This window comes from Fusarium poae, chromosome 4 (assembly GCF_019609905.1).
Source record: "Fusarium poae strain DAOMC 252244 chromosome 4, whole genome shotgun sequence".
NCBI classification, from domain to species: Eukaryota; Fungi; Ascomycota; class Sordariomycetes; order Hypocreales; family Nectriaceae; genus Fusarium; species Fusarium poae.
The window spans coordinates 3,123,887-3,139,221 of NC_058402.1; the positions used below are offsets into that span (position 1 = coordinate 3,123,887).

General features: G+C 48.9%; 5 protein-coding genes across 5 annotated transcripts; 2 read left to right on the top strand and 3 right to left on the bottom strand.

The window, feature by feature from the left end:
- Positions 1–384: 384 nt before the first annotated feature.
- Positions 385–2,638, top strand: FPOAC1_011055 (uncharacterized protein; the record flags this gene model as incomplete). The annotated part of the gene is made up of 3 exons (XM_044855442.1): positions 385–674; positions 738–2,397; positions 2,453–2,638. The coding sequence occupies 3 exons, from the start codon at positions 385–387 to the stop codon at positions 2,636–2,638; spliced, it is 2,136 nt and encodes a 711-aa protein (XP_044702755.1).
- A 588-nt stretch (positions 2,639–3,226) lies between these two features.
- Positions 3,227–6,217, bottom strand: FPOAC1_011056 (uncharacterized protein; the record flags this gene model as incomplete). Its single annotated transcript, XM_044855443.1, has 3 exons — positions 3,227–4,180; positions 4,242–5,986; positions 6,118–6,217. 3 exons carry the CDS (start codon positions 6,215–6,217, stop codon positions 3,227–3,229), a joined length of 2,799 nt encoding a protein of 932 aa, XP_044702756.1.
- Positions 6,218–9,728: 3,511 nt separating this feature from the next.
- Positions 9,729–12,206, bottom strand: PTR8 (transcription factor TFIIH complex ERCC-3 subunit; the record flags this gene model as incomplete). The annotated part of the gene is made up of 1 exon (XM_044855444.1): positions 9,729–12,206. The coding sequence occupies one exon, from the start codon at positions 12,204–12,206 to the stop codon at positions 9,729–9,731; it is 2,478 nt and encodes an 825-aa protein (XP_044702757.1).
- Positions 12,207–12,601: 395 nt separating this feature from the next.
- On the top strand, positions 12,602–13,109 carry FPOAC1_011058 (uncharacterized protein; the record flags this gene model as incomplete). Its single annotated transcript, XM_044855445.1, has 3 exons — positions 12,602–12,606; positions 12,661–12,704; positions 12,784–13,109. 3 exons carry the CDS (start codon positions 12,602–12,604, stop codon positions 13,107–13,109), a joined length of 375 nt encoding a protein of 124 aa, XP_044702758.1.
- A 190-nt stretch (positions 13,110–13,299) lies between these two features.
- On the bottom strand, positions 13,300–14,323 carry PRE6 (Proteasome subunit alpha type-4; the record flags this gene model as incomplete). Its single annotated transcript, XM_044855446.1, has 5 exons — positions 13,300–13,630; positions 13,684–14,071; positions 14,130–14,182; positions 14,232–14,238; positions 14,293–14,323. 5 exons carry the CDS (start codon positions 14,321–14,323, stop codon positions 13,300–13,302), a joined length of 810 nt encoding a protein of 269 aa, XP_044702759.1.
- Between the last annotated feature and the right edge of the window lie 1,012 nt (positions 14,324–15,335).

The window sequence follows — 15,335 nt, forward strand, 5'->3', positions numbered from 1 at the left end:
TTACGTTTGTACACTGTCAAATACTTTACACTCGTTTTGCGGCTGCAGTATACTCTCTTCTTACTGTCTACCTAAGCTATTTTTGTGTATCGAGTTCTCGGCCAGCACGGACAGAAGGAACCACCCCCTCTGCTACGTCTCAGACGGTCTGCATTGATGGTTCTGTCCTGAGACACGCTGGTCGTTGCATCGCATCATCTGTTTTTATTAGGTTCAGACAGCGTAAACCTTCCACCAAAGTTCTCTCTCTATCAACGGTATGTACTTCAATACCCCGGGCGACGGGTGTAAAGTAACTGTTCTTTCCCCTCCATTCAACCTCCATCAACCTTACCAACCCTCTGGAAGCTCATCATTATTGTCTATAGTCCAAATCAAAGATCCATGGCGTCCCGCGACCCCTCCGAGAGCTCCCCAGCTCGCCCATCTGCTATCCGTACCGCATCTCATTCGCATGCCTCCAAGACACCTACCTCCACCACCGGAGATCGCTTAGCAGTTCCTAAAAGAGCTCACACCTTCGCAAATGCTACCCCATCTTTGGATGATAGCGCTACGTCTCCAGATGCATTTGAGACCGGCGAACAAAGCGACTCCGATGATGGAATCGAGGTCACCAGAGCTTCCGTCGAGCTTGATATCCTTCCCATCGAGCTTATTACATTGACAGATAGGTATGCTGAGGAATGTAGCGCATCCTTTAAATCTCCGTTGCTGAATCCATCTCCCATTCATAGCTTCATCGGGTCGCTGAATGCCAAAGTTCATCCAACTCCTCCCAACATCGAGAACCTCTCACGAAAGTTTCAAGACTTCTATGCACAAGCGTCGTCCAATATCAACACCCACATCAATGCTCTTGCCTCGAGGCAAAGTCGCGATGCATCGCCCACACCATCCGTCTCTTCCATCTCCTCTGCTGCTAGCCGATTACGTTCGAAAGCCAGTGCGCTCAGCATAACCAAAGCAGAGCCTGAGCAGCAAATGATCACCGCGGAAGAGCTAGCGAGCCGTAAGCGCAATAGAAAAGCCCTCGAGGCCAAGAGGTCACTTCTTGAGGAGGCTGTTGAGCGCAGATTATGTGAAGGCATATACGACAAGATTTGGCGGCATCGAAGCACTCAAGATGAGGCGCATGACGATAAATTACGCTCAAAGACAGCCGCTCTAGCCTTGGTCGGAATCGGGCCCTCTGACCTAGGCATTGACCTAACAGGCGAAGCGGATGAGTCTGGGGAGATAACTCGCCCAACAGAAGATGATATCAAGGAGAAATTGGAGCCGGCCAGACGAGACATTATCATGATGACACAGAAACGGTATCCTCTAGGAAAGCTCAATCACCTTAAAGCTGCTCACCGGAGCATCGTCGATACCCTTGCTCACTTTCATCCTTCTGCATCCGCTGATGAAATTATGCCCATGCTCATCTATACCCTAATTACGCTTCCACCTGAAAATCTGCATGCCATCAGCGATGTCCATTTTATACAGTACTTCCGTTGGGAGCCAAAACTCACGGGCGAGGCTGCTTACTGTCTGACGAACCTTGAGGCTGCTATCAGCTTTTTGCAGACTGTGGATCTTGCGACACTGAGAGCAGACGAACAGCTTTCTGGCCCAACAAAAAGCACAATCCAGAGGACTGAGACATTCCCTCCAGCGTACCAACAAGGAGAAGCGTCTCCGTCGCTTGATGGTCTTAAAGAGAACAAGACCAACGCTGATGCAGCCAAGGCATCTGCTCCTGATGTTAAGACGACACAGGCATTGCGCAACCGCCGGCTGAGTGATCTCATAAACGGGCCCACACAAGCCTTTGGTGCCGCGAGCGATGCCGTCTTTAATACGGCCGATCAAGGTTTAAAGAACATATCCAACAGCCTGGAGGGCAGCTATAAGTTCCTTGTAGGTAAATTGAGGGAGCACCAGGACAGTCCTCGAGAATCCATTACTGTGCCGAGGACTCTAGAAGATGCCCGCAAGTTGGTCAGTACGCCATCTCCCGATGAGGATGATACCACTAGCCTTAACAGGCTAGTTGTACTTGATGATGCCGACCCGTTGAAACGTCCGGCATCGCGTGAAGATAGAGTTTTGAACCTGATCGGAGGTCTTCGCGACCGTAGTACGGATAGCACTCGAAGTGGCCGCAGTGCGAGTTCATCAAAGAAAGTTCTGTTTGCCGCTGAAGAACCAAAAACGGCCAGTCAAACTCCGGGACAGAACCCGGCTGTCTTGGATCAGATGCGTAACTTGGGTAACTCGTTCAACCCTATGGCTCGGCTCCCCAGTATTAGTATGATCCGTGGGTTTGGGCGCAACACACCCACAACGCCACCAGTACCGACAACCAAGGAGATAGTGAGGCCTGCAGACGGTGGGGACTTGGGAACAGTAAGTCAAGGGTCTTTGCGGAGCCATACAATGCGTTTGGTACTGACTCATGTAGGCGTTCCCTGATATTGCTCCGGCACTTCCACCCAAGGAGATTCCTAAGATTGCGCCGCCCAACAAACGATTCATGGAACTACAGACTCCTGGTGAGCTAAAACTGGGTGAAGTTCTTGACCTGCTACGAGATTATCGCCGCTTGGCCAACACATTAAAGGATATTGGCGCTTTTGAGACAAACTGAAAGGGGATGCTCGATATATACATTCACATCACTTACTGGAATTAATGCATCAGGATACATTGCTTAGAATTGCCATCACACCTTCTCATCATTGCTATGTTGCAGAAAAACGTGCCGCACTTGCACGGTAACATGTTTACAAAGGTGAGACAGGAGACGAGACGTTGATGTGAGCTTGCACCCAAGGCAGTGTTGCCTTAAACTATTGATCTATGCCAAAATCCATGAGGATGCACATGCGTCCTCCAAAATCCAAATAAAACCGTACTATAACGCCCCGAGGGCGCACACTGTAAGTGTAGGCACCAAACATGAAGAAGAATCTTGAACTCTTGTAACTTCAGATTCGATTTTAAACATAAGTCTGAGCCCTGACACTCCCTTTCGTCCGTCTATGCTGTCATGATACTGATGCTGAACGCCCAGAAGCCCCTTTCAAAAATCGAGATCGCTTTTTCTTTGAGATTATCAAGTTCGTAAATATGGTAGCAGCCAAAATGGTTACTGTCTAGATGCAGTAGAGGGTGCTTTGTGCGAAGGTAAAGCCCGAAAGCACATAATGTATGTAATGCGAAGTATTTGTGTGTTTTAGCCCGTCTCTGCCCGCCGAGGTGTGAATTGGTGGGATTCGATGGGCCGCAGGGGAGGAACCTCATCCTTCTCCTCTTCGAACACTGGTTCGGTATTGAATCGTGGGAAGTCGCGTGTGTTATTGGAATTATTTGAGGTTGCGCGCTTGTGGCCATGGATCTCGTTACTGGGGATGACAGGTCCAGGATAAAGGAACTGGGAAATGATGCGGCTATTTGCTCGCTCGCGGAAACGGCTGACACTTCCTCGTCGGCCAGGAAAACCTGGACTTGTCGGGGGTTCCATGCCAGATGCTGCTCCCATGGACGCATTTGTACGTGTGCGTATTAGAATTGGTTGGTTTTCTTCTGCCTCCTTCTGGAAGCGTGCTTCACTAGGCAAAAGCACAGCACGATCCAAGCCATACGGCAAGCCCCGGTGCCGACCACGAATTTGCATGGCAACAATGATAAGTTTGCCGACAACAGTGAACTGCGAGCAAAGGGAGGCATTGACGTTGGGTACACCCATGCTCAGACCAACAGTCCCGTATGCGCTGATGACCTCAAAGAGAATGTCGAACAAGTTGAAGTCCTTTGCTTTGAGGCTGCCACCTTCGCTAATGGCAAGGAGGAAGAAGCCGACGAAGACATACCACAGATCGAAGGAGAGTTGACGCCGTAAATGAGTGCCGACATAGTTGAGAGCACTGGCTGATTCCTCTTCGTCGTCATCTTTCTTGCTGCTGTATACACCAAGAGACTTTTCTTCGTAGACATTGGTTCGGCGAATGGAAATTGCGATGGGGAAAATGGAAATGTACATCATGATCATGTACAACACTGGAAGCGCAGGATGGAGGTCACTCAAGCTGAAACAGGAAAAACCTGCAGTCCTAGTAGAAGCGGCTTGAAAGAGACCATCGGCAATGCGAGTATGAACCGGCAGTTCGGCGACTGGACCTGAATTCAGCTATGATATGTTAGCATGCGTAACAAATCGCAACCCAAAATCGAAGAACTACGTGACTCACATCAAGTATGACAAAGAACAGCAAGTCTATGGCGTTCAAAGCAACTAGGATCCAAAACAGCCACCAGTTGGCGCTCGAGGGGAACAGAAGGGTGAAGCAACGACGAGGGTGATCAAGAAGGAATCTGAGCTCCTCCCAGAGTCCGGTGTTCGTGGGTACAAGTCTAGACAGGACCCATATCACGAAACGCAGCATGACAGGAAAGCCAGTGTTTCCAATGATGATGAAGAACCACATGATCATCATGATATACTCTGAAGTATTGAAGGAGTTCATGCTGTCCGGTGTCAAGGTCAGACCCAGATCGTTGAAAGCAGAGTTGGCTGTCCAGAATCCCCACCAAGTTCTGGAAACAGCACTGCCCTCAACGATTCTGCCATACTTCTCAGTATGGAGAATCCAAGGAAGGAGGAAGGTCACAGCAATAAGCTGGAAACCCCAAAAGTAGGAAAGCAATATAACGGCCAGAGTCCTCAGTGACCGATATTCAATGCCACCCAATTCCTCTCGCTGCTCAAGGGTCAACCCCACAAAGTTGGAGTTTCGACCCATAGTCGGTGTATAACTAAGATAAGGCATGTCCTTGGTGTGGTCGCTTGTTAAAGCTGACTTGATGGTGTCTATTGTGCGAGTTCGGAAAGCACGACTCATTGTGCTGTCGGCATCGTCGTGTGTCTCCTTTTGACCACGGTTGAGGATACGGGGTTTTCGCATCCTGATAGCATCGAGAGTGCCACCAATGGCTCTGGCATCATCGGTCAATTCGTGTTTAAGAGGACGTTTCGGCTCCGCAATAACGATGGTTGGTCTACGGCCAGGTGGTGCTCTCGAGTCGATAGTCGCATGATCTGGTCTCGATTCTACCGTTCTCGTCATGGCGATAGTGTTATTGTCGTCATCTCCATCATCATCTTCAAGTCTTCGCGGGCCCAGTCCCCTCTCGGTTTCTCGTGGACCGGGAATCCTTAGCACTTCGTTATCTTGATTTCGCTGACGCTCCAAGATGGCAATGTGTTCTGCGTGAGTCCTTCGTTGAGGGAACTTGGTCAAATCATCATCAACTCCGTCACTCCTCTTAACCGTCTCGGCAAATTTGATTCCAGATGGTGTATTCTGCGTTCTGGATTGTTCCTCTTTCCACTCATCCCTGTTGTCATGGTGAGCCTGACCAGGCTTTTCTAGTGGACTCAACTCTATGCTGTTGGATCGTCCAGCTGAAACTGTATCGCTCTCATCGCTGCTCGCAGGGGGTTGGCGCGGTTGGTGATCATTATCGTCATCGTCGTCGACAATTGCCTGAGATTGAAAGGCCTCACTCCCGTCTAATAGAATGCCATCGTTGGTGATCCGCTGACGCCGTCCCTGAGCAGGAACAATGGTGATATGCCGGCCATTGACTCCCTCTTCATTCTGACGATCATCGTTTCGCGGACGGGTTTTTGCCTTGGAAATGGTAGCGCGGCGCTGTCGAGCATCTGTAACCCAACCCTGGAACCTCTTTTCAAACCAGTAAAGACGCAGAAAAACGACCGAGGTGTGTAGAGTGATGGGGTTAGAGGTTAAAGTAAAAAAATAAACAACCACCTGTTGAAAGGTGTTTAGAAGATTGACGTCGATGGGGTTTAGACCAGCCTGCGTATTGGCTCCGCTTGCAAACATTAGGGAATCGATGTAAGAAGTTTGACCACGACCAGACCCGTAAATAATAACAGAAGCACATAATGTTGCGCCGATGATCCATGTGTCTATAAAGGACTGTCAGACTGGAACTCGACATTGGAAACCGATAGTGCATAAAAAGCAACAAAGCATATCGGCGTGGGGTCGAACCGATGATGTGGAGGAACATGAGACGACTGCATGCGACTTGACTTACAATGAATGGAAATAAAGTTGAAATGCGGTTTCTTTGAGACGAAGGGCGGCTTGACAGCTTTGAGCCGCGCCCATATAGAGGCGCGCGCCTCGGCAGCCATATCTTGTAGACAAAAGGAAGACGGCTGGAATCTTTTGCAGCTATAATGAAGATGGAAAATATAAAGCAGGAAGGAGTAGGAGCAAAAGCAGGAGCAGGGGCTGAGAGGATCTCGCAGCTATTTGGGTTGGTGTTGGTAGCCAAGCTTGTTGTAGACTAGACTAGACCAACCATGACCACGGCTACTGTAATGGCTATGGCGTAACTAAGGCGGAGACTGGAGAACGGCGGACATTCGATTTGCTGCACCTGGAACAAGGTTTTCTTCGGAGGGAGTGCGGGTACAGGAAGTTTGAACTTTTTTTTTTTTTTTAAATAGAGAACAGGAATGGACCGCGGCTGGGTGCCAAGTGAGTCTCTGGGGCACTTCTAGTGGCCAATTTGACCGAACAGCTGCAGTTGTGATGGGTGTCGCGTAAGGAAAAGGGCGCAAAGCTGTACTCTAACGTAGTCAGAACGATCGACTAGCTAAAGAGTGTCCAAATTGAAGACAAAGGTTGGTTGATCTGTAAGTAAAGGAGCATATTGGGTTGTGGACGACGTCTCAATTGGAGTTGACAAACAAATTGGAAAAAGTAGACATGAAATTGTAGGAGGAAACTTGGATATAGGTAGAGGTAAAAGAAAGAAAAAGATAAAACAAACAAAGCAGCCTGATGAGAATGAGTAAAATTTCTATTAGTACTAAGATAAGGTGTCCGAGGCAAGTACCAGCCAGTCGTCTAGACTTACGGAAGGGGGTAGGGCAACGATCGAGAGAACTCCTATGGAAAGAACCCCGGACGTAAAACCTCTCCTGCCAAACTACCTAGGTAGGTACCTACTAGGTAAGGTACAGATATTACAGTACATCCAAGCGAGAGACAAAATAATAAAGCACTGACCGATCAAAACAAAGACAACGACTCGGAGTTGGCGAACCAGCCCACGAGGGAGCTGCTGATAATTTCAAAGGGTCGCAGAATCCATGTCATGATGATAACCTGATGCCTGATCAGCCAAAACCTACCACACCATGCATACTCCCGCCTCTTGGCTGATCTATTGCTCCGAAAAAGAAAAAGAATAATCCTACACAATAGTTACAGACAAGGGGGGTCTCAGAGAACAACCAGAGAATCAACAAACTTGAATGGGAGGGAACGCCAAGATGGGACCGAGATACTGGGTCCATCAACGATCCAGGCACACACCCTGGCTTACCTGTGCGGCGCGCACACACGCGGCATTGACAGGGCCAGGATTAGGGAGGCCTAGTTAGATGCTTGCAGATGGAGCTCCGGCGGGCGGCGGGAAATAGAGAGATGGGGACGAAAAAGTAAGCCGAGGGCATCATTGGCCGCTTTTATACGACAAAGAGAGGAATCCACGGCCAATGCACGGGACCTGTTCCCCGGCACTGGCATTAGACATCCGCCCATCAGTCTAGCGGCGGCTTCATTGGAATACCGAGCTTGTCGTATTGATCTTTCCCCATCTACGGCACTTGTTGCTCGAGACCAGTGGGAAGGGAGAGCGCGAGGATGAAAGAAGGAGAGGGACGGAGCGGAGCAGACCAGAAGTGTGAAACCGTTTGCAATCAAAACAAGCACGTTCACGCCAACAGACAGAGGACTACTGTAACTAAGCGGTATGTAACAGAGCGTTGAAACGCCCGCTGACCTTGACATAGCATTCGTTGATTGGCAAGCCTTCATCTAAGTCAGATAAAAGGTAAAGCTAATCTGATCAGGGCATTAATGACGCCAGACTCTTTGTTCCAGATGTGATCGTTGTTCATCTTTACCTCTACGCCGGCTATTCATGACTATCACTTCTAAATTGACTTTATTGACCATGCCATTATCAGGACAACGTCATAATCCAGTTTTGTCACCCTAGCTTTGGAATCCGAAAGTTCCCTTGATTTTCCCTGCATTTAACGACTAAGCCCTTGTCCTTGTCTGCTGTCTGTGTGCTGCATTGCCATTATCGGGCCAATGACATTCCCGACAATACAATCTCCAATTCAAAACGCCAAGCAAATTCGGAGATCTCGAAAGCTGGTGAAACCACTTACACGTGCTTGTTCGAGTCAAACGAAGGGATAACTAGTCGCGCGAGATAGAAACAAAGTCGGTCAAGGAACGCAACGACTTACAAAACCCGGGAACGCAGCGTTGAGTGGGCGCATTGTCCGACGCAAAAGGGGCTCGTTCGGACATGCAACTATTACCCTTGACAAAGCCCAGGCCAGTCTCCAAAATATTAGGGCCGTTTCTCATCACAATAGGCGAAGATACATTATGTACATGATCGATCGCGATTCACCCGCCCGTTGCTCCTAAGTAGAGCAGAGTTGAGCAACCTTTCCTCCCGGAATTGAACGTCATGTCATTGGACTTGAACAATAACCGCCGCTCCGCCCTTTCGCTACAAAAGACGATAGCTTCCGACTGATAACGTGATGCCACGACTCCCATGTTACCATCCATATCACGCCCGTTTGCACGTCTGATACCTTGCGGCCTTGTCTCAGCCACCCACCTGCCTGCATGTGTACGAGGGTGTTGCATGACAATCAATGGAAACATCGGAGGAATGAAACCCTTTTTACGGATACACACGGATGCACAATTTACGACTCGATTGCATATAGGGCCAATAACTATCATGCCGTCGTATCCAGGGAGGCTATGTAAAGAGCCATGCAGAATGAGGTGAGGAATATCTGAATCTAGACCGCCTCACCCTTATCGTGTCACGCATACCTTGAATTACCTAGGAATAAGGATCGTATAATGAATAACTGACAACACCAGAAAGGCGAAAAATCTATAGTCAAGATTCCCTTCATGATTTTTCGGGGTTGCAGCACAAAATGCAACCAGAAACAGAGATCAAACCCTAGTACTGCCAAGCTTTCTCCCCGGTACACTAGGTGACGCTAGTTCGAAGGGCCCCAGCTCCAATTTGAGAGCTGTGGCTCTAATTATTAAAATAGCTACGACGAAGCTATGTATTTGTCGATATCATTTCTTGTTGGTGAAGTTGAACATGGCATCGGCTTGCCATCGCCCATCACCCTTAACATTGTATACTACCTCTCTGTCGTAGTTGTGCCACACTGATACCTGTCGATGTGATGCATGTCACCCTGTGATGCTGTTATGTCGACTTCTTTTCCGAGATCTGATATGGTGAATGAGTCTTCTTGAAGTGTAACCAAATCACGACGTCACCTTCAACGCCGCCATGTCACCTGAACGTACTGACTCATACACTGTCACCGTTCCCATGCATATACAGCCAGCCATTCACTGGTCCGAGTCACACATCGTTTCTTTGTCAATATAATTGATGGAATTATTGCTTGCAATCTGATCAGCATTTGCCATGTCCTTCTGTTTCCTAAACGCCGAATCATCCCCGTCCTTGCGCCTAACAAAGCATCCGTCAACAAGTTGGTTGCCTCGTATTTCCGAAGTTTTATTCTGCCATCCTCCATTGTCCGTTATCTAATTACCTCTCTATTACTGCGCCGCTGCGCGACGGGCGTTCTCTCGTCCGATCTTCTTGAAAAAGGCATTGCTGTCTGCCTTCTTACGCTTCGCCGACATCTTCTTGTTCTGCTCGATGTACGCCATGTCCTGGCCACCACTGAGTTCGCCGAGGGTTCCTGCCGTTCGTCGAGCTCCCTTCTTCTTCTTGCGTCCCATGGTGCCTTGATGGAACATGTCGTCATTGGGATCATCCTCTTCCATTGTCTCATTCTCCACGAGTACCTTCTGCAATAGCTCTCGACGCTCCGAGACATCTGCAAATGCCAAGCCAGGCGTCTTTTCGATGTTGGCGAGCTGTGTGATAACCTTGAAAGCATATCCCTGATCAACAAGGAAAGCCTGACGCTTGGAAGAAAAGTACATTTCTTGAGTATCCTTTGAGACCAGCGAATAGAAAAAGGCGTTGAAACCTTCATCGTTACGTCGCTTGGCTCGTAAAATTCGGCCCAGACGCTGTGCCTCTTGACGACGGGATCCATAGTGTGAGGAGATCTGGATGAGGCATGTGGCCTCGGGGAGATCGAGAGAGGTGTCTCCAATCTTTGACAAGAAAAGTGTGTTGACGTTCGGGTTGTGCTGGAAGTTCTCCAACACTTGGAGGCGTTCTGCTTGGCCGGTACCGCCATAAATGAATGCCTTCTGGAGTTTCAAAGCATATGCTTTGAGAGCATACACGTTGTCTGAAAAGACAATGATCTTGTCTCCGCGTGATTCGTGATAGTTGATAAGGTATTGGCAAGCCTGGAACTTTCGTGGGTTCATGATATACAACAAACCCTTCTTTCGACTGGGCGCCTTGAGGTACTGGTCGTAGAACTCGGTAGGCATTGGACACCAGACCTCAGCACACTGAACCCTGGCAATATGTCCTTGTTTTGAAAGCTCCATCCAGTTAGCCTCAAACAGCTTTGGTCCAATCAGGAAGTTCAGATCCGAAATCTTGTCGTCTTCTCGCAAAAGTGTAGCCGTAAGACCGAGCTTGGAGTGAGTCTTGATTGAGGAAGTCACCTTTCGGAAGATATTGGCGGGCACGACGTGCACCTCATCCAGCAGCATCAGACCCCATTCTCGACCAGTCAGGAACCTCATCATCTTCTCGGCGTCGTAGGATCGTGCTCGAGATTGTGTGACCATTGCATACGTTGTGACAATGATACCTGTGCTTCCAGTGAAGACGTTGTTCTTAGAGTCGGATGTAAATGCAACAATATCGTCGGGGTTGATGTTGGACCACTTCAAAAACTCATTCCGCCATTGCACGACTGACATGGAACTTGTGCACAGAACAATCACGCCCTTCTTGATAGTGCAAGCTGCTGTGATGCCCACTAGCGTCTTTCCGGCACCACAAGGCAAGACGATAAGACCACTCTTCGCTCGTCCATTACCGAACATCTTGCTCAAACTCTTTTCCTGGTAAGGACGAATCTGGGTGCCTGGCTTAAGATCGATGTCAAGATTGGCGTTGGCCTCATCCCGTCGGAAATCGTACTCTTCAAGAACTGGGTAACCCAAGTTCAAGCATTCCTTCTGCACGGTTTCGACGTCCTTGTCGGCGATCTCAAAGGAGTGCGTCACTTCTTGATCCTCGTCGTCTTCCTCGTTCAGCGTCGCAAAGACCTCGCCCTCCTGAACAGGTTGTCCATCCTTTCCTGGTTCGCCTGACTGACCAAGACCATTCGCTTGCTTCGCTCCTGCCGCATTCTGTGTACCGGGAATAACAAGTCCTCCGATCTTGGGCGCCACTGATGTTGTGATTTCTTCTGTGCCTTGAACACGCAAAGGTCCGATTCTGGGGTTCTTGAGGAGAGTTTGGAGCATATTTGGGTCGGGGCTTTCAACGTAGTACTTGGTATTTTTAAGGACCAGCTTTACCTTGCCGTAACTCTGAGTACAGCTTGTAATGAAGTTCCGGATCTCATCTGGTAAAGGTGTTTTGAGGAATCGGTCTAGAGTGTTGATGATGTCCTCTGGTGAGAGTCCAACGGACACAGCAGCATATAAACTGTGTGTTGTAAGAGCATACTCGTGCATGAAGGTCGGTCGTGACAAAGGCTCAGAGATGGTGATGAGGAAATCTTGGGCCTGCTCAGCAAGCGGGTTAAAACTCTCCAGAATAATGCGACCCTTCTGAGGGTCGATCCAAAGAGGTCGGTTCTGGTGGTCTTTCTTCAGGACCAGGTAGGAGAAATCACGGTCGCCAAAAATATGCGGAAGAGGATCCCGAATCGCGTGTCTCTTCTGGTAGCGATCCAGGGAAAATATGTCTATGTTTTTATTCAAATCACGTTCCAGAGCCTCATCGACTGGAGCTTCATCCTCCTCCGGCACCTCTTCATTGCTGTCGATCGTTCGTGGCGTTGCAGCGCCGGGCGTTGTCATCCGCGAAGACCTGCCGACTTTCGCCCCGCCCTGCACGGCACCAGCAGCCTTCCTCTTTGGTGGCATATTCGTCGTGATGGCGAGCGAATTCAAACTTCCTTGGTGGTTGTCGTAAAATTGGGATGTAGGAAGCAGAGGAGAGTTGGAGGTTTCAAAGAATGCGCCTAGGCGTTCATGATGAACGTCACTGGATTGCGATGACTAATATTTAAGTGGATCCGTATTCTGCCTGATCCGCCTCGCTGAGGTCTGTTTTAGCGTGGCTCCTCCAGGGGTAGGCAAATGGATGGCGGGAGGCTAAAGTGCGTCCATAAAGTCTGAATAATACATGGACCCCGCCAAAACTCACCAACTTTCGTCTAAACTCGACCTGCAACTATCCTACAGACGCCCGACCGCAATTCTGAATTGTTCACCGACACTACCTCACAAGTATAGAACGACTTCTGTTCATTTTCGTCATGTGGTACGACAGGACTCGGCACAATAAAGCACACGATTCATGATTAACAAATATTAGTAAACACATTCTCAATGCCCAAGTTGCTGTTCGATCGCCATGTTGTACGTAGAACCACACTGAAGCTGACGCCTGCAGCTTTTCGATGTCGCCCAAAGCTTACGAAGCTAACTTCACGTTCAGGCAGAAAATGGTTTGACTGCGTCGAGTGCCATGGTGAACAGGAGAGCCACCCTTTGAAAGAAAGCTACGAGATGATCTTTGCCTGCAAGAAGTGCAGAAAATGCTTCCGAAAGGACGTTACAGAGTTCGAGGAGGCCGACGAGTTCTGCCCTCACTGTGACAATCACTTTGTTATCGATGCGAAAACACCCCAGGCGGCTTTGTCAGTTGAGAGCGAAGACGTGCGAATGGACAACAAAATGCTCAGGGACGACAGACAAAAGACCAAGACCAAGGGCATCAGGTCCATCTTTGACCCGTCAGATGATGCCGACAAGCTAGGATAATGAAAGAAAAGATAGCAGGACAAAGGGTCACGGCGTTCAGGGTACAATGGTACACAGCGAGTTGTCACTTACGGGGAACAAATCTAATAGCGTGCATCCCGTCATTACTTGTGTTAATACAATGGCACTGGGCTCTGATTCTAGAGGCTCAACGCGCGCTTGTCTATGTATTCGTTCTCCAAAGACCTCTTTATTCCGCAGCAGAGTCATCTTGAGATCTAGTCAGGATGGCAGCACTGCCAGTTCCAGGGGTCCGGCCAGTCTTCTTCTTGGCAGCCTCCTCCTGCTTCTCCTGCTCAATCTCCTTAACGTAACCCTCGATCTCCGATGTGGGCAATGTCTCGATAAGAGCATCGGGCGCCATCAGGGAAATCTCGATGTTCTTGGCTCCAGTTTGAACGACCTCAAGCAGCGACTTGATGGCCAGTCGAATGGTTGCCTCTCGGTCCATATCCTCCTTGTAATTTCGCTCGAGAAACTCGCGGACTGTCTTGCTGGAGCGTCCGATAGCATTTGCCTTCCTTTGGGAGAGTCAGCGTTGTGTTCCCCGCCTTGAAGAGGTACAATGTCTTACCATGCAGAGTAGATGCCTGAAGGCTCGGTCTGGTAAAGTCGAGGGACGTTGCTGCCATGATCGAAGCCTACAATCAGAGTGCTAATGCCGAATGGTCGGACTCCACCAGCCTGCGTGTATCGTTGCTGAACGCCAGCGACATATTTGGTGATGTAATCGATGGTGACGGGGTCTTCGACTGAGAGACGGTGGGACTGTGCCTCTAACCGCGCCTTATCGACGAGGATACGAGCGTCGGCGTTTAGGCCAGCGAAGGCGAGAGCGACGTGGTGATCGAGAAGTTGAATCTTGGAAGGCGTAATGCGAGTATCTTGCAACTTCATAGCCGAGCGCTTCTCACATCCTAGCACGACAACATCGGAACCTTTGACACCGACAGCACATGTTCCTGTTAAGAGTATAAGCCACCGCGGCAATGATCAACTAACCCAGAGTCTGATGCGTACCTCGCTTGACAGCTTCACCAGCATATTCGACTTGGAAAACGTGACCGTCGGGACTAGTGGAATGTTAGGAAGCTTCGCGTGGAGTGTTTTTATGAAACCAACCTGAAAACTGAATCTTTAGTTAGCGATGTATCATTAAGCATAGAACACTATGGGAACTCACCCGACAGAGCTCTGTCGTATCCGGAAGCCATGATGTAGGATTAGAGGGATTTCGTTTGGAGAGCACGGTACTTGTGAGTAATTTGGAATGATTCTGTTGGTATGATAAAAGCGAATCGAGGGGTTGATGCTAGATTTGTTCGATGAGTGTTGACGTTGATGTACTGGGGTGCTAAGCTTCGTCAGAACGGCAGCCTGCCAGTTACCTACGGGCAGGAGGGCTGAGAGCTGGAGCTCCCCAGCTAACGGACAGCAACCAGACCGGAGGATCAATCCTCCGGTCTCCGATTACTGTGTGTATAGATCTGCGCACAGAGTTCTCGCACTTTGCAACTTTCATTACATTCGTTTGTCTGAATGAGTAATTCATATCATTGATCCTCTATCGACTAATTTCTGCCATGCTTAAAACCGATAACAGCTCCTTAATCCTGTGGTGTCCCCTACATCCGTCCAACCTACAGATATCGCCTATTACAAGCCTTCCAGTCCTGCTATTTATCAATCAATCTATATAAGGATCAGACCAAAGTGTTATCAAAGCAATCAAGGTTTTGTCTTTGACATGAATTGTAAAACGACAGAAAAAAGAAGAAGGAAACAACGACGCAACATGGATGCCAAGACCATGGTTTCTAAATAAGAGCACTCCAGCTTCCTTCTCCATTAGAAAGTTGCAACTTCGGACCATTTTTGACTTTGCAAAACACTGGCAACATGCTGCCCTTTCTCAACTAACCGCGATCGGAAGTTGTCAATCCACATTATCTCCATCAGCCCGTCCTGCGAAGTCGCATGGATGTCTTTATAAAAGTCCATCGCTACTTTCATCGGCAAGATTAGCATATCAGGTTGGACGGTCTCGTGAAGGACTGAATCGAGTCCGCGACAAATATCCGCGGCAAACAGACGCCCATGCTGATATTGAGTGATATCAATCTGCAAATCATACGGCAAATTGGGCCACATATCTGGATATGCATCGATGGCCGGCTGATAAATGATTTGGTGCAGATTCTCAATGCATCGATGGAAATGAATCTG